The sequence below is a fragment of the Saccopteryx bilineata genome, chromosome 6 (genome assembly GCF_036850765.1).
Source record: "Saccopteryx bilineata isolate mSacBil1 chromosome 6, mSacBil1_pri_phased_curated, whole genome shotgun sequence".
NCBI classification, from domain to species: Eukaryota; Metazoa; Chordata; class Mammalia; order Chiroptera; family Emballonuridae; genus Saccopteryx; species Saccopteryx bilineata.
Window position 1 is genome coordinate 134699178 of NC_089495.1, and position 23586 is coordinate 134722763.

General features: G+C 56.4%; 1 protein-coding gene across 1 annotated transcript in view; it reads right to left on the reverse strand.

Annotated features, from left to right (window-relative positions):
* Nucleotides 1–5068: 5068 nt before the first annotated feature.
* Nucleotides 5069–23586, reverse strand: part of PXDN (peroxidasin) — a 67697-nt gene continuing 49179 nt past the window's right edge. The window contains exons 13-23 of the mRNA XM_066237382.1: nt 23180–23292; nt 22381–22537; nt 21087–21195; nt 20378–20535; nt 16536–18039; nt 14513–14647; nt 13679–13887; nt 9715–9835; nt 9398–9530; nt 7292–7405; nt 5069–6838 (exon numbers count right to left, since the gene is read on the reverse strand). Of these exons, the coding sequence (XP_066093479.1) occupies nt 6719–6838; nt 7292–7405; nt 9398–9530; nt 9715–9835; nt 13679–13887; nt 14513–14647; nt 16536–18039; nt 20378–20535; nt 21087–21195; nt 22381–22537; nt 23180–23292 (2873 nt within the window). The 3' untranslated portion in view covers nt 5069–6718. The remainder of the gene's footprint in view (nt 6839–7291; nt 7406–9397; nt 9531–9714; nt 9836–13678; nt 13888–14512; nt 14648–16535; nt 18040–20377; nt 20536–21086; nt 21196–22380; nt 22538–23179; nt 23293–23586) is intronic.

Consider the following 23586-nt stretch of genomic DNA (forward strand, 5'->3'; position numbering starts at 1 on the left):
GACCCCAGGGCAAGACGACCTGGGAGCGTGAGAGCACAGCTGCACTGCCCAGATGGCCCTGGGACACCGTGCCTGCTCCTGCACAGGTGGGACATCGTGACAAGGCAGCTTGCCCCTCGGTTCCCCTGACCCCCCCCCCAAACCCTGGCTTCTTGCACACTGCAGGGCCTAAGTTCCAAGTAGGAGCCACCAGAAATGGATGGGTGCCAGGAAGGAGCCACTCCTCCCACACCAGGCACAGGGCAGCAGCTGCCCAAATGCCCATGCAGCTGTGTGCATGCAGGACTGGGGCTCCAACCACGGGCGTCCCAACACCAGGGCAACCAGGGAGAGGTGCCAGCTAGAAGCTGATCCAGCTCCTCAGCCCCTCACCCCCTCCCGAGGCCACGGCCCACACCCCTGCACCCAGTCCCCATCCACGTTAGAGTCCCCAGCCCTGCACCCGGTCCCGTGGCCTCTGGTCTGATTTTGAACCTACTTGTCACACTAACAGAGAGGCACCCTGAGAATCTGCTGCACCCTGACCCCTGTGCTGGAGATTTTGGGGGGGAACAATTTAGACTCTCTTCTTAAGCCACAACATGCAGACAGGAATACAAAGGCTGTTTGTGGCAATTTTCTCACTAAAATAATTCCTATTGGTAGGATTCCTGTGGAACATCTTAAAAGGGGACAAGCTCAAGTAGAAGGCACCGATTTGCTCTTGGCCCTTCCGGCTGCTTGAAAAAGACAATGGCGGGAGCCCCAGTAGCCACTTTGTTAACACGAGGACACAAGGCCCCACAAGGATGGTGGAAGGTGCAGGAAGCCTGGGAGCAGAATCCCTGCTGTCCGTGTGGCCACTGCCTGGGCGGGTGGGGCTCCTGATGAGAGGAGACGCAGAGGCGTCTGGAGAAACGGGCCCCCGGACACATGAGACACCCCTCCCCGCCCGGGACCCCAGGTGCAAGGCCTCCTGACAGACACAGACCCACCGACGACCGGCCCTGGCTGGAAATGCCGGAAGACTCCCTGGTTCACAGACAGCTCAGGTTACCAACAAGTCTTGCTGGGCAAAGGTCACACTTGGAGGTAATGGCAGGTCCCCATTCCACGGGGACCCTGAGCAAATCCGGAGGAAGCACCTTTGTTTCGTGAGATGAGCTGTTGCCCACAGATCATGTCACGCAGGAGGCAGGAGAAGGCAAAAACACAGATGGGGAAATGTTTGATAAATGAGTCAGGTCCAAGGGCCTGCTGGTCACTCCACTAACAGATGAACAGCGCACACACACCTCTGCCTCTGCGGAGCAAGCTCAGTCCATCAGCCTGCAGACCACAGCGCCACCGCCCCTGGGACCCACCTCTGCGGTGACGTCACCGTGCATGTTTTCCAGACCTGGGGCCATGGGACTTGTGAGTTGACTCATTGCTCCTTTGCACCGACCCCCCTCTGCTGTCCTTACCAGTCGCAGCACCTCCAACACAGGCCACGGGGGTGTCTGCGCGCAGGGTCCACAGAACAAAACAACCCTGGGGTGTGGTGGAAAGAAGGTGTGTCCCCACTTAACCTCAGGGGACAGAGCTGCCGGGCCTGCGCCCCGAGGATCTCACCCTTGGTGCTGGGCAGGGGATGAGGGTAGGCCGGGTGCCGACCCCAGCCCGGCACTCAGACGGCTTCACAGCAACTCGAACATTTATTTTTTCACTGACATTACTGTGTTCACTTCAAAAAATAATTCTTACAGGCTCAAGGGGGTTATATAACCTCAGAGCAAACAGCAAGTCCTGAGGCTGAGGCACTCTCGCCTCCTGGCACGTCATCTGTAAAAATAAAAAGGCCCGTGGGCCCTGTCAGCAGGGCCCAGGGGCTCGTGTGCATCAGGGTGCTATGCCTTTTAAAAGATCCCTGGCCTTGGCCCATGGGCTCATGTGCATCAGGGTGCTGTGCCTTTTGAAAGATCCCTGGCCTTGGCCCAGGGGCTCGTGTGCATCAGGGTGCTGTGCCTTTTAAAAGATCCCTGGCCTTGGCCCAGGGGCTCGTGTGCGTTGGGGTGCTGTGCCTTTTAAAAGATCCCTGGCCTTGGCCCAGGGGCTCGTGTGCATCAGGGTGCTGTGCCTTTTAAAAGATCCCTGGCCTTGGCCTCTGGCCTCTGAACGAAGACGTTCTGGGTCACATGAGAGGGCTCCTCATCAAACCACAACTGCCTTCAAACTGAGGCAGCCCGGGAGGTTAGGACAGACTTCCAGCGAATTCTTGTTTGTAGGAAAACCTCCACCACCTTGTATGGTCTTTAAAGACTAACTGTGGGACCCGGGGCCAGGCTGCACAGAGGTGGCCCCGAAAGGGAATGGCATGCCTGTCCCACATTGTCTGAGCCTCGGTTCTGTGCCCGACGCTCAGCGTGAACACACCAATTACCAGCCGCTCCTGAGGTGGGACATGCAACCATCTTTGGTTTACAAACAAAAAATAACAAGAGGTAGAGAGGTTCAGCGGCTTAGCAAAGGCCGCCAAGCCCCACAAACTGCGGCTGGGACTGGGATCCAGCACCACCGAGAACTAACCAAGCACCACCCCTGCCCCCAGGTCTGAGGACCATTGATGAACTACACAATTCCACTGCTCAAAGGCAGGGCACGAAATGAACCCGTTTTAATTCAACGTAAGTGCTTGCTCGCTGAGTTGGTGAAATGAAATACATCTAGCCTCTGTGTCAGAAGAAGTGGGTTTGAGCCGTGGGCTCCCAGTTTTGAGGCCCGGAGGGGACCCACAGCCCACGCTCAGACGTGCCAGGGGGCAGGCGGCGAGCACAGCGTGCTGTTTCTTCCCTTCCAGTATAAGAAGTGATGGTGGTGGCCGCTCTCTTAGTTCCTGGTGCGGTGATTCCTAAAACACACACACAAACAGGGTCTTCTGGGTACGTTCTCCAAGGACAGCTGCCCAGAAGTCATTCTGCCACAACCAGCATCTGTTTCCTGACTTGTTTTACAAGCGAGGACAAAACAAGAAAGCCAGTCAGGTGCTGAGAAGGATGCAGGGAATTTGAAAAGCATGAGACAGGGAAGTCATGCAGCTGTGGCCCTCGGGGCTTTTCATGGGGGAGGGGCTAATCACCGTCAAACAGAGATTGGCTGTTTGGTAAACCACACTGGAGACAACATTTTCCTGGATACCTATGAAAAGAGTGTAAGGAAGATGAGAAGACTCTCACTCCTTCCCTTCCCTGAATGTCACAGAAAAGCCACCCCAGGTCACTGCCTGACACGTGGGCGGTCACTGCAAACCACAGAGACCCAGAAGATACTGCTTGCCCGGTAACTATTCCTGGAAAAAGGGGCTTCCTGGCGGAGCTATCTGTACTAGCGATTAGGCGGATGTTCAGAATTATAATGGAAAAAACGCCCCTTCAAGATCATGTTGTTATGTCAGGGGAACCGTTAGGACAGGAGGGGAGACTCTGTGGGAAGGACGAGGGGATGTGAGGTCTTCCGGGCTCGGCTTCCTTCCTTGGAACAAAGCAACCCGGACACCGAGCAGCAGATAAGGCCCGGTCATTCTCGGCAAACACAACTGTGGGCCCTGGGTTCCCAGTGTGCCTCACGGTCAATACCTCGGCGTTCTGGCTTCGGGAATACTCGTCACCACAAACACACCAGAAAGGAAGTGCACCATGTGAAGGTTTCATACATCAAGGCCTAACTCTACAGCTGCAGAGGCAAGGACGTGGTCTGCTCGGGGCTGCGCCAGTCACGATGATGCTGGACAAAGGCAGGATGGTGACCAGCAGGGACGCAGGGTGGCTGGGACCTCTTCAGACAGGGCTGCCGTGGAGACAGGAATGCATGGGGACAGACATGGCCCCAGGAACAGACCAGCTGCCCGGCACCAGGCCCAGGTCCGACCAGGATGCCCCAGACCTGCTCCTCACCTGCAGATGGCCAGGTGTCTCTGGGCCCACTTTCTCTCACCTGTAATTATGGGCTAAACCTAAAACCTGCTGAAGCCTCGGCTGGCTTTGGGCCTGTGACCCGTCCCCGACAAGCCTGCTCCCCTGACCTCTCTGCTCCTCCCTCTCCAAGAACCCAGTTGTTGGTCAAATAAGTTTGTAAATATGATGTATAGGTTTGCTCGCTTATAGTTTGCATTGGGTGTGGGGGACAGGCTGTAAGCAGGCAGGGTCGTTATAGCCTAAGGCTTCGTTTTAAGACTAAGCTTTTCCCCACACCCTTGACTGATTGCATGATGTGGGGTGGTATACTCTCATGAGGAATCCCATTATGTCTCAGATAAGTGACTTTGTATCAGAGACTTCCTTGTATATTGGATTAAAGGTTTTGATTTCTACACTATAAATTGGCGCAGAAGAGCCCATGCTAGAGGAGAGCAGAGAAAGGCCACGTGAAGGAGAGAAGCAGCCAAGATGGCAGAGTGCTGAAGGAGAAGGGGAACAGAGGTGAATAAAGCTGGTGAGGTAAAAACCTTTGATTCTAGGAAACTTGGATAAGTCAGTGGCTTTGGGAGCCCTGAATGGAAAGGGAAGTCTTTTTCCACTGTGTGTATTTCTTGCCCACCGGGTACAAGCTAGGATTAAAGCTAATGGCCCACCAGTTTTGGCTCTGTTGTTTCATTACCGTCTGTTCGAATCAAATGCGAACCTGCATGGGCCAGGCGGCTGTGATGGTGGCCATGGCTTTACACCAGGTCTCCTGGCTACAGCTGGGTAGGAAAATGCTGAATCAAAAAACAGTGTCATGTAAAACTCAGTTTGTGCAAATCAGCAGAAAGTACATTTTCTCCCTAAATATCAAGTGCCCTGAAAACGCAGCCCCCAGGATGGGCTGTGGGAAAGAAAAACACCACTCACTCTCCATCCGAAAACACGGCCGTTTATTCGAACTGAAAGGCATCATTACATAGTGCAAACATCTCTTTGGTAACGTACTGATTACAAGAAGCACTTGCTGTGACAGTCAGGAAGGTAAATGAACATGTACACTCCACTGCCAACATGGACCCCCTCCACACACCCCCCCCAGTGCCACTGGGCCGCCCACTGCCCACGCGCCCCCCCCCACGAGACCGCCCCTCGTCCGGCAGCTGCAGACTGTACTGGACGTGCCCCTTGGACACTTGCCCGCGCCATCCCCATGTGCATGTCCCCAGGGCACCTGCAGACACAAGCACACTCGAAGAAGTGGGCTCTGCTGCGCTGAACCCCGAAGCAACGTACAGAACCATCAGGCTTTTACACCAAGTCTCCTATTTCCCATTTTCAGGAACTGTCCCAACACATCTAGTTGGACTCCATATTTCAAAAGAAGTCCCATGTGCCCTGAAACACGGCCCATCCCTCAGTGACGTGGGGCTAAGAGGTCCAGCTGACCATGTTTAAATGCACTGTAACTGTGGTTACGGCAAGGACTTTCACACTACCTCCCGGAGACGCGGCAGCCCGTGTACACAGAACTGGGGTCCCCACACTGGATCAGACCAGGCTTTGACACTGCCTCCCACTTGCTGGACATCTAGACCTGCCGCCACTCTTCCCAGCGACACCCACTGTGAATGTGCCCTTCCCCTACCATGTGCGGAAGCTGCCTGCCCCACTGCCGCCGCTCAGGAGGGGGCAGGCAGGCCTCGCTTGCGTCTGGTCAGTGTCCAGCCCGTGGTGGGCACTCAAGCAGATGTCTGTGGAATTGGATGCGCACGGTCAGCGACACGCGTCTCAGGACACAGACCACTCTGAACGTGCAACGAGGCGGGAGGGGTTCTGGTCAATTAAACGCTGAGCGTGACCCTGAGGTATGATCGTTGCTTTTCACTGAACAGTGGAAGCAATTTCCAGCCACACCAAAGGCCGGGCATGTGGGCTGGTTCACGAGACGCCACACTCGTGTAGACGCAGAGGTGGTTCGGGAGCTGTTTCTGGAAAGCCCTCACGCAACCTGGAGTCAGGAGGTTCCCCTCGTGCGCACTTGGCCCGTGGACAGAGCCCAAGCGTGGATCCTTCCACGCGCTCGGCTGGGAACAGTCCACGGCATAAGCACGGCTGTGCCGCTGCGTGGGGAGGCTCGCAGCTGGTCCTCAGCGGGGCCACAGGTCAGCGAACGCACCTGTTGCTCACCGGGGCTTGATGACCTCAGCCACATGGGAAGGGAGCAGAGGTCGCAGGTGTGCCGGCGCCAGGCGGGAGCCTGTTCCGTGAGCAGCTGCTGGTGCACGTGGGCGGGCAGAGGACCCGGCATAGCCCGGGGTAGGGGCACCGGAGCCGGTGCCACCAGGACACGCCGACGACAGACTGTTCTGTGTGCCAGACACCGACGTCCTCTTCAAACGCGGGACTCCGGGCGCTGGTCTGCATGCTCTTCATGTTGGGCCGAGCAGGGTAAATTTCTTTCAGTTGAGAAGAAATGGTGGCATCGGGGGAAATCACTTTAGGAGCCCAAATGATTTAACTGTGCAATTTAATAGTAGCACCAATTTCTCATTTAAAAAAATTAAATAAAAACCTGAGAATCTAACATGAAGTTAGGACTCGTGTCTGCTCCCGCCCACGTGTCTGTGGCGAGGTCTCCCACTCGGGGAGCACTCCCGTCCCGTCCGAGCCCCTGCACTGTTTCTGAGACATCCGGCGACAGGGCCATGAGGTGCCAAGTCCTTGTCTCCGGCCTGCACTCTTTGTTCCGGCCGGCAACCTCAGGGACGCTTGGAGGGGCTCTGAGGAGTACTGAGGGCCTAAGGCCGCTGCCTTGGGGTGTCCTGCAGGCAGAACGCACAACAGGCTCCCTCGACTCTCACAGGTTCGGGGCAGTCGGCTGGCTGGCAAGCTTCCACGAAGCAGGTGATCTGCCCGTCCTGCAGGGAGATGGGCAGCACCAGGCCAGTCAGTTCCCGGAGGACCCCGTGCATCACCTCCACTTCTCCCCTGTGGTCCAACCCTGTGCAGGGTCTAACCTCTCTGGTCCCATCCTGTCCCCTAACGCTCTGCCCTGAGCTTCCTGCTCAGCCGGGCTGCAGCCAGACCCCACATCACTAGGGACCAGCAGCATCTATGTCCACTTTTTCCCGAGACCCAGAGCTGCCTGGCAGGATCAGCCCTCCCTGCAGGTGTGAACACCTGTGGCTGGCCAGGGCCCAGGATAGGCAGGTCAACCCTGACAACAGCCAGGGAAGAGCGTGCGCCCCCCAGGGAGGAGGCAGGAGACCCCACCAGTGAGCGGAGCATTGTTGACCACTTGACCAGCTGCCTGGGAGCTCAGGGCTCTGCAGCTGAGTCTGAGCTGGGTCCTGGGACAAGGCTATACTCACGCGGCATTCACAGAGGGTGCACACATCCCGTCTCCACCGGGCGCCATCCGCATGGGGCTCGCCATCTGCGTCAGTGCACTCGGCCGAGTTGAGCCGAGACTCAAGTTTCTTTATCTGTGGAGCCAACACAGCCATGGTCTGTCTACGTGGCTTGGTCCTGGCCTGAGCTTGCCTCCATGAGAGCCGGTGCCCATGATGAGCTGGGCGCAGACAAACGCCTTGAGGACTTTAGAGAAGCTCAAAGCTGCTCATTCGCTAGCTGACAGCCGCTTGAGCTGAAGCCTCACCCCAGGTCAAAAGCGCCCTCACCCTGACGTAAGGCCAGCAGGCAGTGAGAAGGAAGAGACGTGCTCACAGCACTGAGCAGAGCCTCCCGAACGACAGAAACCCCTTCCCCGGACTTTCAAAGGAAGGTGGGATGCAACCAGCTGCCATTCCCAACAGCAGGATTTCCTGAGGGGAGCCCCTTCCTCAGTCCCCCCACCAGGTGACAGTGGCTGGAGACTCTCGGCTTGGCATGTGAGGTGTCACGCAGCCCGGTCTGTCTCCTTCCAGCCTCCTGAGAAGAAAGTAAACTTCCTCCTCAAAACCGCTGCCACTAGGTTTGCTGTCATAGGAACCAAACCTCAAGTGACCACAGAGGAGGCCTGGAGGGCCCCTAATGCATCAGACGTTGTCACCCACCTGACCACCTGAGAGGCCTGTGACCAGGAGCAAGGTGGCACACTGATGGAGGGCAGGAGTGGCCACGGACAGATCCCACACTCAGACCTCCTGTACCCACGGGGTCACTGCCTGCCACCACCTCCCAGGGCCAGATTATCCTGTGTGCGCACTGGCCACCCCACCCGGGGTCACACCGCCTCGATCCCACGCCTAGAATAGCTATCGCACGGCATCCGTCACCCGTTCTGGGAAAGTCTTGGACGCAGCAACCTGAAGCCACTTCTGTGTCTGGTCACTGAGGCTGTGGCCACAGGACTGCAAAAACTCGACGTCACTTCCCCCTTGTAAAGGAGAGAGGGCCCCAGGAGCTGCAGGCCCTGGCACAGCACAGGCCCTGGGGGTGGGAAGTGCCCTCGCTGCTGCTGGCTGTGCCCTGCCCATGAAAGCCACAGAGCCAGAACTCAGACCCACTGGCCTGGCAGAGGACCAGCATGAACTGAACCAAAGCTGGAGGCAATGGAGCCCTGCCCATGCCCCCAACCCTGCCCCGCCCCGCCCCAGCGGCAGGGGTCAGAGAGCAGCTGCGAGTTCCCAGAGCATGTGGGAACTCTGTTCTGGGAACCTGCTGGGCCACTGCTCTGAACCAGGTGTAAGGAGTGAGGACTGTGACTGCCTTGCGATGGCAGAGAGGTCATCAAGCCCGGGCACGGAGTTCGGGACCCCGCCTCCCCTCCCCGGGCGGGCTCCAGGGCGCCCTGGCCCCTCTCAGCCCCAGTCTGTCTCCCTGGTTCCAGCTGATGGGCCCTTTTTCCTGCTGTATGAGCCCCGCTGGGAGAGGCCTATAAGACGTTTGTTAGCGCTTTGGGCTGGGGGAGGGAAAAATTATTGGTTTTTTTTTTTTCCCTATTACAAAACCCTTCAGACCCTCAGTGAGGCGCCTGGGAAACACCTGGTCCTTCAACTCAGACTCCAGCCATTGGTGCTCTGTCCCACAGCCAGATGGGCTGACCTCAGAATACCTCCGGGCCTCCCAAGGGACCAAGGAGGCAGCTGTAGAGCAGGACTGAGGTCTGGTCTCCCTTGTGGCCTCATGCCCAGGCCTGTTCACACTGCGGTCTGCGTGGCCGCTCGGCCTTCTGGCTGAGGGTCCTCATCACCAGGAAACTGAGGGCCACAGCATGGCCCAATTTAAGACAAGCCAGGAGAAGAGCAAGCAGACAAGCAGACGTCCCCTGCATCCCCTGTAAGACACGTTACATCTCTGTGGTCACACAGAAGCAAGTCCGCCCTTACGTATGGACGTGTGTGGACTACGCCAGGGACAGAGCCTTGGGGTGCTGTACAGTAAGACACGTTACATCTCTGTGGTCACACAGACACAAGTCCTTACGTATGGACGTATGTGTGCTATGCCAGGGACAGAGCCTTGGGGTGCCGTACCTGTTTCCTGAGGTCCGTGATGGTCTCCTGTATTTCCAGAACAAAGTCCCTGAAGTCACTTGTCCCTGGGACCTGCGGGTGCTCGTAGGCGGTAGACGTGGCATTCCTGGGATGTCTGCTGTGTTTCCCGACACTGCAGGGGGGGCGGGAGCAGACACCCCTCAGCACGTCACAACTGGCCTCCCCGCTCACGCTCACACCTCAGGATGCTGAGCCTGTGTCCGCACAGGGACCAAGACTGCGCAGCAGCCAACGGCACGTCCTTCCCACCCTGGGACCAACCTGTAGCAGATACCCAACCATCGGGGACAGTATACCTGTGTGTCTCCCCAAGCCCTGCCCGCGTGGCCGGCTCATCCTCCTGGTAGCTGAACTCGAGGGACCGCCTGCCTCGGAAATGATATGAGAATGCGCTGAACTGGCCCCTGGTCCTGCAGTCTGCGAGAACGTGAAGGGACATGTCAGCCGCCACGACCACGCAGAAGCCACGCACCTCCCAGCAAACAGCAAGTCTTCCTGGCATGCCTGTGATGAGTCGTGATGCTCCATGGCTGGTGGAGACCAAGGAGCCCTCTGCATGTGTGCTGCCCTCCATGGGGAAGCTGGTGCCTGGACGCCGTTTCAGGAGCCAGGCCTTTGCCTCCTGACCTTGATGGTCCCCTCGCTTGCACACGGCATGTCCTGCCCTGCTCTGGTCCCCACCACCACGCTCAGAGTCTCGGCCCAGCACGCTCACACCCGGGATGTCTCTGTCCCCCAGGGCTGGGCCTATGCTCAGTGCACCCACAAGCAGTCCCATTTCACGCTGTGCCCACATCAGCCACCAGGTCAGAGCCCGGGACAAGCCTGGGCAGCAAAAGGGCTAGGGCCACACAGGGCCCTGCTCCAGTTCTGACCCTGTGGGCTGGAGGGGAAGGGGAAGCTGCACAGGGCGGGTGGAGCGGACAATTGTGCTCCACCCTCTCAGAGGGCTGGCCCCCCTGAATGACAAGCCACGGGCAGCTCTTCCAGCCGCGTGACTCTCAGAAGCTGCCCACAGGCTACGGCTGGGCGATGGCACAGGTCCCACCCACGGTTACACGCTCGGTGTCAACTCGCCGGACCCCGGGTACCAGGACATCCTGTGCAAGCAGGACGCCCCAAGTCCCTCCCTCACTCACTCGTGGGAAAGAGGATGCACGGGCTATAGCCCTGCCGCCTGGTCTCACTGGCGGGGCAGCGCTCATGTTGAAAGAAGAGACACGTTCGTCCTCCCAACCCAGACGTCCTTTCATTCCAAAGCCACGCCCTCAGGGCGTGGCACACAGATGTCACATTCTCATTATGAAGTCCCAGTCAGTGTCACCAGCAGCAGGATAGGCTGGCATCAAGGGCCTCTTGACTGAGGCCAGTTGACACCCTGCTTGTCAGAGAGTGTCAGGCCTGTGCTGGGTGGGGCCTGGCGGGGGGTCCGCAGAACTGATCGATGGGAGGACAGAGGGGGCACTGTTGTGAGTTCAGTGACGCATGGGCTGCAGGGGAGCCCGTGACCCTGGACATCAGGACAGCTTTGCCCACGCAGGATCTCCCCACTTTGGTCTTGAACAACGTTAAGGGAATTACCGAGTGGGACGTCTGCAGCTCCCACAACTACTTCAGAAAAGAACGTAGTCTTTACACAAACACACAGACACGCTGACACGTGAACACACATGAGAGAACAGGGACACGGAGCATGAGGTAAACCCCATGACTGATGAATCTGAGTGATGTGCAGACATGCTTTGTAGTACTTCAATATTGCAATTGTTTCAGAATTGTGCACATGTGCAAGTGCATGTCTGCACGTGTGTGAATGTGTGCACTTGACCTTCCCTATGACCTGTCAAACCCCACAGAGAAGCTGTGAGTCTACCTCTGGTCAATGGAAGAGTCTGCGTCCGCCCAGCCTGAGGCTTCTCTGTGTGTGGAGATCGTGTGACGACCAAAAACACTGACGTGAGAGCGCAGCTCAGGAAGGTTTGCTTTTACTTATTTATTTTAGTGAGAGAGACAGAGACTGAGACAGGCGGGAAGGGAGAAAGATGAGAAGCATCAATTTTTTGTTGAGGCACCTTAGCTGTTCATTGATTACTTCTCATATGTGCCTTGACCAGGGGGCTCCAGCTGAGCCAGTGACCCCTTGCTCAAGCCAGTGACCTCTGGGCTCAAGCCAGTGACCCCGGGCTCATGTCTATGATCCCACGCTCAAGACGACGACCCCGTGCTCAAGCTGGTGAATCCATGCTCAAGCTGGCAACCTCGGGGATTCGAACCTGGATCCTCAGCGTCACAGGTCGACGCTCTATCCACTGCACCACCACCTGGTCAGGCAGGAAAGTTTGCTTTTAAATGGAGCTTTTATAAAAGTTGAATTAAAAAATAAACAGTGGTTCATATGCGGTCCCCGTGATTACTTCTGCGGGGTGGATTGCAGAAAGGATTCGGGGGCAAAGCCCACAGGACGCCTCTCAGTCCCCTCAGCACTGTTTCAGGAGGGAGCTCCACCCTCGTGGTCAGCGGGCAGTGCAAACACTCCCAATGCAGCAGGGGCGGAGCCTGGTGCAGGTCTGGTCTAAGTACCCTGGGTTTTCTGAGCAGGACAGAGAGCCTGGCCCCACTGCTTCCTGACCTGCTAACGGGAACCTGGAAATGTTCTCAGAAAATGGAGTTTCTGTATCTAGAACTGACTTTCCTAACAGTTTTTCAGAGAGGATAACTTTCTGCAGGCTCAGGAATCAAACTCCCAGCCCCACCTGTGGGAATGCACTGGAGCCGGATAAATAGGCGAAAGAGTATCTAAAAACCTAAAACAAAATACAAATTCTCAACAGATGAGATGAGGAGAATGTGAACACTTGTGGGAACGGGGTGTGTTGGACCTGAGCTAGCTCCCTTCTATGCGGATTCTCCCACAGTCCTGCACATCATGGCTGCTATGTGCATGTTTACGTTATATGTATACATATAGGGGTGGGGCCAAAAGAGCTCAATTATAATAAAAAATAACATGGGTAATAAACACAAATTAAAGAATAAACTGTTTTGCATGCTCACAACTGTAAACCTATAAGAGACAGTTCATTCTTGTATTAGCATTTATTACTGCTATTGTAATTAACTTGCTCTGGCCCACCCCACACACACATACACGCAGAGAGAAGGCACAGATGGAGGGAGACAAGGAACCAGACTGCACATGCACAAACATACACAGATGTTAAAAACAGCTCTGAACTACCAACTCGGATTTCAATGCTAGTGGAAACAGCAGCCAGGTAATGCTGCTATGAGACCATTTTCTGCAGGGAGGGGGAGGGGAGGGAGAGGGGGAGGGGGGAGGGGGAGAAAGGAGGACCAGGAGGAGGAGGAGAGGCGGCGGCGGCGGCTCCTGCTGCCGCCGTGCTCCCCGGGACTCTGAGCTCAGTGTCCACCTGCGCCTCCATGTGCAGAGGGCACTGGCGAGGCCATGGGGTCAGGGCCCGGGTCCCATCCTTCAGCAGCACCCAGGCTGTGTGGCCCTCTTGGTCACCCACTGTTGTGCCCCTGTCCTCACCACAGAAGAGTGGGGTGACACGCACGGGTCCTGAAGGTCCCCAGGCTCAGTACGACACAGGTCTCCGATCATAGTTTGAATAAAGCCAAAGTCACCGTCACATCAGAAGATAAAGGTTGTGGCTCCCCATCAGCGGGGACGTTGGAATGAAAGCAGGAGCCACAGTAAGGGGCCAGCGGCCCCGTGGGCAGTGTGGACAGGCCAGTCGTTCCAGCCACACTGGTAGCCCCATCTCACCTCCTTGAGGCTTCCAGCTCCAGACTAGCCCACCTCGTTCCTGCAGGGCCCTGACACCTCCCTCTGCTTGGGAACGTCATGATGGACTTTGGGGATGCAGCCACATCTTTAAAGTCCAAGAGTGGTGTCTGCTGTGCTTCTCCAGTGTTTCTCTGTCATGCGTGAACGTAGGCATGAGGCTACCTACACACAAGGCCTCAAGCTCAGAAACTAGCAGCATGGCTTACTAGAGCTTTGTCTATTCTGCTTAGAACATTAGCTCTACAAACATTTCCCCCGTCACTGAAAATTCTCCATCAGGACACTTTTAGGTCCCCCAGGATTCTTAAGTCTGGACACCCCCTGACCTAACAGGGCCCGACGGTCACCTGTGTTGTGTCTGCCATCCCTGCCCCAAAACCACCGGGCTCGTCTCGGCAGCGAGGGAGGCGACAGACCACAGCACGGACGCGAGGTCTCGGGGAAAGTACCTTCACAGCAGTCCTGCCACACGCGCAGGTCCACCCGGGGGATGTCCTCACAGCTGCCGTAGCCATGGGGGAACTCCGCCACTCGGAACACGTCCCTCTGCACACGCGTGACGTTGTCGGAATTGTCACATAGGATCCTGGCCAGGGATGCCTGCTTGATCTGAGTCAGCTGGGCCGGGGAGAACACTCCAGGGTTTTCATACCAGAGCCTGTGCTCCCGGGAGAGAACCAGATCAGAGGGGACCCGGAGAGAGAGTCAACGTCCTCCACCTCGGTTCCCAACACTGCCGGCGCCACTGAGGAGGAGGCAGAGCAGGGCTCACACTTCTCACTCGAACAAAAACAATCCTGAGGGGAAACGCAGAGGCCGGAGAAGCGGCCCAGGCCATCTCAGCGTGTCACGAGGCCCTCAGCCCGCGGCCCCAGCAGGACAGCTCAGGGACAGGAGGGGACCGCCTCCCACCTGGTGAAACTAATCTGACCACATCACACAAAACGAAACCTGTCCGTCCCGCTGGAAGTCCCAGCTGCTCTAACTCCAGCCTGGCTCTGCCAGGCAGACTGTCCACTTCCAGGAACAGAAACTCAACTGGAGACAGGGCCTAAGAGCGCCCGGAATCGGTGATGGTCCTGATGCCGTGGTGACAGGCAGCCCCACAGTGGGGAGCGGTGACAACCAGCCCCAGTGTGAGGCCGATGCCTCCCTCTCAGCACTGAGCGTGGACACAGGGCCGCCACACAGAGCTCCTCGCTCCCGAGTTCCCAGAAAGGCTCCCTGAAGGGCTGCTTCCCCCTCCGCTGCCTCCGCCTCCCCTCTGCTTCCCTCAGACGCACCTGTCCCCGTCTCGCAGGCGCCTGAACTGTGTGCTGAGCAGGCACATCAAGGTGGGTCCCAGGCGGCTGCCGGGCACCAGGTCCTCCACCATGAGGGCAGGGAACAGGTCGATGTTGAGGGGGGATCCGTACAACCTAAGAAAATGCGAAGACCTTAATTCTACTTATCAAAGCTTATCTGGAAAAGCACACAGCATTTATGAACAAAAGTCCCTTTTCTTCATCACTATCTTACATCATTCAGCCCTTCACGTAACAAAGAAAAAGCTGCCTTTATTTCTTTAAAGCACAGTCCACTATGCTTTAAGTAATTTCTATTACTTTCTGTTTATATACATGGTGGGGAAAAGTAGGTTTAAAGTTGTTTGAAAAACAATACCAGACTTAATAAACAATAACACAAGAATAGACTCTGTTTTGTGTACTCACAACAGTAAACTCACTTTTGCCCCACCCTGTATACATGTATAACACACACATACTTGTTATAAACTTAAAAAATAACAAGGAAACATAAGGAAGAAAATGAAAGCCACACTTCTCATTACTATTCAGAGATAATCATTTTTACAAAGCCATTTTTTCATAACTATATATGAACAATAAACTACATATGGCTAAAAACACATCTTTAAGAACTACTGGAATGCTACTATATGTTGAAAATATATCTGCTACAAAGAAGACATTTACTAAGCAGAATCAGTATAAAAAACTAAGAGCAAGGTTTAAATGTTCAAGAACAAACATTTCCACCAGATGTCTCCAATTCCTTAGAAATACAGAATTAGGAGGAAAAAACTGACAACTTATATTACAAATCAGTCTTATGTGATCTCTCCTAACATCCAAAGAACATCTAAACTGCTACTCCAAGCGCAGCGCCAGCAGACCTAGGACCCCCCCTCCCCCCACCGGTCACTGTGATGTCTCTGCCACAGGCTCGGACAGATGGGCTGACAGGGCTGCCCGCTCGGCCCCAGTGCTGTCTGCCACCAAGCAGAGCATGGCAACATTGCTGAAACCAGAACTCCGTCCTCCCTCAGGGAAAGGCAATTGTGCTCGTTGTCTCTAAGTTCAAGGACACCCACGCTGAACTTCTAGCTCAGATGGAAATGTGGAAATAAGAGTCAGAAAGGGCCTTCAAGTTGTCTGCTTCCCTTACTGGGCAGGGCTTGGAGTAGTCTCTCGGAATTGCCCGTGGGCCTTTCCCAAAGGGCTCGGGGTGGGGTCCTCCTTTCTTCCACCACGTTTCCCAGGGTCTCCACCAGATTGGCCTCGCTGGACCAAGCTGGGCTACAGACACCAGATTCAAGCAAGGAACTGTCCAGAAGGAAAAGGAGCCCCTCCCCCACTCTGCCTGCTCAGGGCACCCGGTGGCTCTCAGCAGGCCCGAGTGCAGGACCCTGAGCCCCACAGCGTGTTTCCTCCAACTGCTCTGAAATAAATTTGTCAAATGAGAGAAATGACAGGAACATAATAGGCATCCGTCTGGACAAAAACAAAGGACATTTATACACATAAATAACAGATGATTCAGCCAAATCCTAAGTGAAACTGTGACTAAAAAAAGTCACTGCTCGGGCAGAGTGCAGTGACAAATGCTGGCAACCTCACACCACTGTTGAGACAAACACCAGGACACGTTCCGCTCAGGAGAACGTAATGTTCATTCCTTCCCAACTTGCAATAAATCACCAGCGAAAAGTCATTTTTCCTCTAGAGCACACAGGAGACTTAGTAATTCACTCCCGGGTGAGTTTGCACAGCCCCAAAAATCTGCAGTGAGTCTTCAGAAAAAAACTTTCTTTTTAAAAATAATTCTTCCCCACACTAGTGTAGCCACAGAAGCCAACCCCAGGCCCCTGCTCAGTGTCCCCCTCCAGGGCTTCTCTGACCTCCCGGCTGCACAAACGGACACCCAAACACATGGACAACAGCACCCTCCACGCCTGGCTTGGTTGTCTTTGCCCACCTGACCGTTTACCAGCAAGACACAAAACCCTGGTTTGTTCCAACTCACCGCCTAAGTTTCTCCCGGATCTCAGGGGTTTTGATCTCGTTTCTCAGATCCTCGAAGGTGTGAGCGGAGGACAGGTTGCAGTAGACGCGGAAGTCATGGTAGGGTGGGATGCCGTGGTCGCGGCCGCGCTGGATGTTGATGGCCGCCAGGTCCAGGGCCACCGTGTGCGCCATGGAGAAAAGGCGCTCCGTGAGCTCCGTGTTCAGCAGCTCCGAGGGCACGCGCATCTTCCCGGCCACACCAAACAGGCCCCTGAGCAGAGGGTCGATGCCACCCTCGTTCACGATGCGGAACGGGGAGAAGAAGGCTTTGTGGAGCGGCACGTGGCCCTGCGCAATGGGCTGGAAGTTCTCGTCCAGCCGGTAGAGCACCGGATTGATCAGCGTGTGGCCGAAGCGGAAGGCGGCCGTGGCAAAGGCGTTGAAGATGCCCGCGTTGACACCCGGCTGATAGCCGCGGTACTCGCCTAGCATCTTCATGCCCACCTCGCCCAGCACCTTGGGGAGCCAGTGCTGGTAGGTGATGTGCTGCATCTGCGCGCCCACGACCTTCCGGGCCTCGTGGTACAGGGTGTCGCCGTCCCAGTGTGGGTTCAGCGCCAGCAGCTCAGCGGCCACGCGGTTGTGCTCGCGGAACCACAGCGTGTGCATGCTGGTGAGGCCCAGCTGCTCGTTGGCGCGGTGGTCGCCAGCCAGGAAGCAGGGAATGGGACTCTCGCTCTCGTCGCGCATGCACTCGGTGGGCGGCCCAGTGGCGAAGGGCAGCAGCGGCTTCCCCGAGCGCTGCACGATGCCCTGGCGCAGCAGCCCACGGTGGCTAGCCAGGTCGCGCACGGCGCGGGCCTCATGCTCTGAGCTCCCATAGACGTTGGAGGCATCGATGTAGGACGTCAGCTGGTTGATCTGCTCCCGTGGGTACACGGAATTCATGAGCAAGGAGGTCATGCCGCTGCCGCACACGGGGCTGGAGCGCACGAAGAACATGCAGCGTGCGCCGTTGCGGACGCGTGGATCGTTGGGCGGGATGGCAAGGGAGAAGCAGGGCGGGTCACTGCTGCACACAGAGCTGCAGTGCTGCCCGTCGGAGAAGCGCGCCTGGCTCAGCGCCACCACCGTGGAGTCCAGGTCGTGGTCCAGAAACTGGCCCCACTGCATGAGCATGTGGGTGAACTGCGTGTCTGGCGTGATGGCCTCCGTGCCGATCAGGGTCGTGGACACCAGGCGGGGCATGGGGAGCGGGTGCCCATGGTACAGCCGGCCTGGGTTCACGCCCCGAGGCGTGTTGAAGCCGTTCTCGTACACGGACTTCAGCAGGCGCTCGAAGGCGGTCAGCGAGGCACCCCACATGGGGTGCTGTAGGTTGTTGCAGGTGCCGTCGTGCGTCCGGTACTTCTGGTGGAAGCACATGTCGGAGCAGTTGTTGACGCGCCGGTGGGCCGTGCAGCCCGACAGGTTGGCGATCAGGCTCAGGTACTGCGGGGACACCAGGTCATTGTAGTGGTAACCTGCAAGGAAAGGCACGGACGAGCTCAGGCACCCTGGACGCCAGGTGCGCCAGATTCGGGAGCTACAGTGCTGCCCACCCGTGCCTGCAGGAACCTCCTTCCCGGCATCTCGTAGAGGCCACGCCGCCTCCTTGACCCAGCACGCTGTAGGCCCGTGGGCTAGCTACACCCACATGCATGCACGCATAAACTGAGACACTCACGGCCGTACTGATGTAAGGGCGTATGCACGCAGGGCCATACGCAGAGGCACGCACGCATAGTACATAGGCATAGGGGAGCACACATGCATAGTTCGTAGGAACACACACACACACACAGTCGTATGTAAGAATGCACGCACACGGCTGTACGGAAGGACGCATGCATGCAGTCGTACATAAGAACGCAAGCATGCAGGGGCGAATGCACGCAGAGCAGTATGTGAGGTTGCACACACGCAGGGCTGTACGCAGGCACGCACACGCTCCCCTGTGCTCTAAGCCGCTCCACACACGTCTGACGGTTACGGGTCATCCCTGTTGCGGGGTCGGATCCCAAGTGCCTGCACAGATGCAGCAAGGAACTTGAGGGGAAGAGCGTCCCACCCAGGCCAAGAGCAGCACTGGCACCGGAGAGCTCTGCTGCGGGCTCCAGGCCTGACCGCGGGGTGTCCAGTGCGTGACCCCTGGGCCACAGCAGCGGAACAGGCAAGTCTGCTTCTGCTTGCAGCTGCTCTGCAGGCTCAGCACTCGCGATCTGGAACGGCAGCTGAAGCCGCCCCGCCCACAGGTTGCCTGGCCCGGCACCTGGGTGCCTCCGCTGTCTCCCGGGCCGGGCCCCCTGCGAGGACCAGGGGGAGCCCAGGTGGAGGGCAGGCGCCGGCCCATGTCCATAGTGGATACAGACAGAACAGCCAGGTTCTGTGGCTTCGGAACCAGAGCCTCCTGCAGCTTCCCCGGTACATGCTGCAGAACCAGACCCAGGTGCACACACGTCTGCAAGAAGAGATGTCCACCCGGAACGCTGCAGATGGCTCTGACCACTCAGGCCACCTCCTTCAGTCCAGTTCCCTTGAGAAATAAAAACTACCTCCGAGTATAGACAACCCAGTATGGCTAAAGATACTGAAATGTGACAAACATGTATCCAAGAATAAAGGAACGTATATAGTGACTGTTCATGACAAGAAAATGCCAGGAAGGTACTATTACTGGGAAAAATCACTCCACATGACCTATCACACCCAGGCCGACAGGTAAACATCTTGAGGACACATCTGTGTGGGTGTCCAGATGGAGGGGAGTTCCTCTTCCCCCTACATCCAGGTCATGAGTGGCTGTCACCTCTGCCTTCATGCTTGGTCCCTACACTGTCCCCTCCTTCCTGGGTCATTCCACAGACACCACCTGCCTAGCCCTGTGCCCAACAAGCAGTGAGTGCCCAATAGAGGCTCTGCGGGCAGGATGGAAGGGTTCTGATGCTTCTCTGTGGCGCACCTCCTAGCTGAGGCTGGCGGTTACCATACACAACAGTGCAGTTGTAGTGACATAGCCACCCTGGCCCCTGAGAGGCCAGTACCTTCCAAATGGAGAAGCAGGAGGCATCTACACACACAGCTCGCACGCCGGGACACTGAGCACCTATTGGTCCCAAAGACCAAGGACCGGCTCCAAGCAGTGACCACACTCCCAAGACAGGAGACGTGACCCCATAGTTCCTCTCACCTTACACACTTGTACTTAGGAATAATGTTTAGTTCCTGAATAACATTTCTGTCCTGGTGGGAAAGGATGTTCGTCAAAGGCAGGGCAGAAAACACAGATGCCAGGATGCAGAGAATTCCACGTCACCGAGTCACCCCCAGCAGTGTGTGTGGGCTCTGCTAGTGTAGTGATGCTACTTGTGGTCACCCACTGTCTCTAACAGCACAGCACTCCTGCCCAGCACAGGTACCTGTCACTGACAGGTAGTGCCACATGCTAGGGGCATAGTGACATGGTGGCAGTCACCCCATGACACCCATTAGCACCTGGCCTGGGACATAGAAGCTGGACCGGCACACACACCTTTCTAACAGCTGTGTGGACACAGTCACTTACGCAGCTTTGTCCTGCAAAGTCTTCCCTCAAACCTCCTTGGTCCGGGTAGACCTGATGGTCAAAGCCAGTGGGCAATGACCGACTCATGCCAGTGGGTCCCTGTCAGACCTGAGGTGGGACCCACACTGTCAGCCCAACTGTGTCCTTCAAAGACACACAGGACAAGAATCCTGGAGCTTGTCCCTAGGGGGATGTCCGCAGTGGGTGTGTGATGCCCGCTCCCTGGGAGGGTGTAGGAAGGAGGCCCGGGTACTGACTGGTTCCATTGAGGTCGACCATGAGGCCGTGCTGCACATGCTCCTGGATCAGCTGCAGTGTGCGCTCAAATATCTCCCCGGCTCGAGCCTGCTCCACGGTGTAGGGGTCCCTCGGGTAGCGGAATAAGGCCAGCAGGTCGTTGGGAGAGCGAGGACGGCTAACAGCAGTCAGGGGAGAAGGGAACAGTCACTGAGACAGAAGGCACTGTAAATAAGACCACCATTGAATGTTTCTGTAGCTACTGCTCTAGGGGGAGTGACCGTACCTTACTCATCCCAAGTGGAAGGCAAGAGGACAAACAAAACCAAGAGACACTAAAAACAAACAGTTAGTTAGGTCTGTGGAGAAACACTGACGTTCTACTTCAGGTCAGACGCAGAGAAAACACTGTGCAGTTTGCCAACATGAACTAAGGGCTTGTGAAAACTTTTGTTTTTGCCAAGTCGTTTAGTAACAAGCCAAAAGCAGGACGTGCAATTTATAAGAAATGCTCCATCTGAGATTCGTAGTTCAGTCTCTACTTGGAAGGAACATGCCTGTTATCTTAACCCCCAGAAAGTTGATGCCAACCTTGTTTATGGTTTGTAAATTAAAAATTTTTCTTCAGGTGATGAAACAGGTCACACCCCGTACCAGAATGGTCAGCATTGTCTAATGCCCCCGTGTGCAGAGAGACAAGGTCAGACTCCGTCTGCTGGGCCGCCGTACCTGTCGAACAAGTGTGTCCGCGTGGAGTTGATGGCCCTGTCGACAGTCGCGATCGCCTCCACGATGGATGTGGCTACAAATGGATCCCCATTTCGACTGACGTCAGGAACTAGGAAAACAAAGCTGCACGTTACCCGGAAAGGACTGGACAAGTTACTCAGCGTCTAGACGCTACATCATCGAGACCGAAGGCACACTTTTCTCCAAGTGTTTCTGTTTCTCACACCAAAGCTAAACTCTACTAGGGGCTGTTTTCAAACAGTATGAAAATCGCAGACTTTTCATTTTTTGAAATCACATGACAACCCCCTAACAGAACAGGAAAATGTAGCTGTAATATCAAACTCCGACCACATAAGGGAGGTGAGTAACTCAGGCCAAGCTGGGTGCCAGCCCGCTGGGCACAGAGTGGCTGATGAGATGGTTTAGCTCCCGGTAGGTTCTGTTTGTTGGTCTCACTGAAGGCGAAACCTGCCCTGGTGCCTGGGTTTCAGCCTGCTCAGCCCTTCGCACTGAGCTCCTCCATTATCAGGACCGCGCGCTGCCATCGGCAATGTCACTACACGGAGACCGTTACACTCACATGCACGAAGCAGACACGCGTGCACACATGCACAAACACACGCACAGGCACACAGGGCACAACTTATAACCCTGAGGGACTGATTGCTTCCTGTCTACAGTTTTTTCTTTTTCACTTAGTATTTTTTTCCAGGATTTGGAGTTTGTTCAATAAAATGACATCGTCTCTAATAACCTTTTATCTTTTGAAACCGCTCATGCCAGATCATGATTGCCCTGTGACCCCTGGGTCAGAGATTAGCTGGAGGTTCATGTAAAGACACTCAGGACATCACACCCAGGCCAAGAATGGGCGTGGGAACCCCACAAGAGGAAGCAGGGAAAGAGCCTGGCCTCCTGTGAAGCAGGAACCGCGTCCACACTTTTGCCAAATGCTGGCTGTAAGTGGCCGCTATAGAACGTGAAGGGGTCATGACGGCTAAACCCACCCCGAAACCAAGAGTCGGGATGCTCCATGCAAGAGCGAGCCGACCACAATGGCCGCAGGCGGGGTCTGGGGCCAAGCAGGGCCCCCGAGCCTGCCTGGCCCTGCCGCAGACCTTGCACGCTCCGGCGGTCTCCCTGAGCACTAGGGGTGTGGAAGTGCTGTCTACTAACAGCCCCTGTGAGCCTGGGCTTGCTCTGGGGGCCTAGGTGCCTTCCTCCTGCAGCTTTCGAGCCCGTGCAGGCGGGCTGTCTGCCGGCCACAGGAAATGTGGGCCTGGGGCCTTACCGCTCACGCTGAGCACCATGCTGACTGAGGCCTGCCCAATCGTGTTGCGGGCCACACACTCGTAGCGGCCGGCGTCTGCGGTCCCCACATCATGGATGGTCAAGAATCCTTCGGAGCTAATGTGAAATTTCCCACTTTCTGTCACCTGAACCCCATCCTGGAGCAAAACAGAAGAGAAGTCACAGTAGAAACGAGACTAAGAAGCAGCGTTGTTGGTTCTGGGGTTGGGGGTGCATTTACCAGGGCCTGTCAGATGGGAACATCAGAGAGGCTGGGCTCAGATGTACGCATAACTGGAAAGAGGAGACAATCTGATTCACCCAGCGGGATAACCTTCTCCTATGTGCCTGCCGGAGACCCAGGAAAGACCCAGAAAGAAGCCGTGCTCTAGGAATTTTCCAGGATGGGGGTGACAAAAGGCAATCTCCATGGAACGAGACCACGGTAAGGAGGCGCAGGGCACAGGCACCAGTGAGGGAGAGGGCCCTGTGAGCCACCCGGGGAGGGAAAGCAACACCCCTCCGAGGAGAGGGGCTAGAGAAGACGGAGTGTCCACCTGCCCCAGAACACACACGGTTCCTGCCAAGGCCACCTGTCCTCGGGACACACCTTGCATCAGGTTTGACACACCTGTTTGCAGGTTTGAACTCTGTTATGCACTTTTTTATTGGGCTTTATAGAAACAACAGAAAATAAATCAACAAGAAACCTTCTCTACTGATTAGCCACTCTGAGCAACCACCACCCAGCCACCTGTCCCACCACCCGGCCCGCGCACCATGTTGCCCGCAGTGGGTACCTTGTTCCAGGTGATGGCGGGCTCAGGCTCCCCCTGAGAGCTGCAAGGGAGCTGCACGTTGGTGCCCACCTCCACCGTCTGGTCGCTGGGAGTGCTGCTGAACACTGGGGTGACTGCAAGGCAAGGGACCAGCTGACCACCGTGGAGAGCCCAGCCCCCCTCGGTCAGGGCAGGCTCAGGGCACCGAGAACGCCCAGCCCGTCGATCTCCCAGTGGTGGCTGCGCAGACAAGGAGCTGGAAGGGACCGAGACGTCCCCGCCCACCAGGAGACAGCAGGCCTGAAGGAGCACCTGTCTGCTGAGGCCTGGGCCCCAGGACCTGAAACCTGGACGGCTGGGAAGGAGCCTGAGTGGAAAGGGAGCGTGGTTCACTGGGAGCAAGGGCCTGGCGGGGCCGTCCACATGTT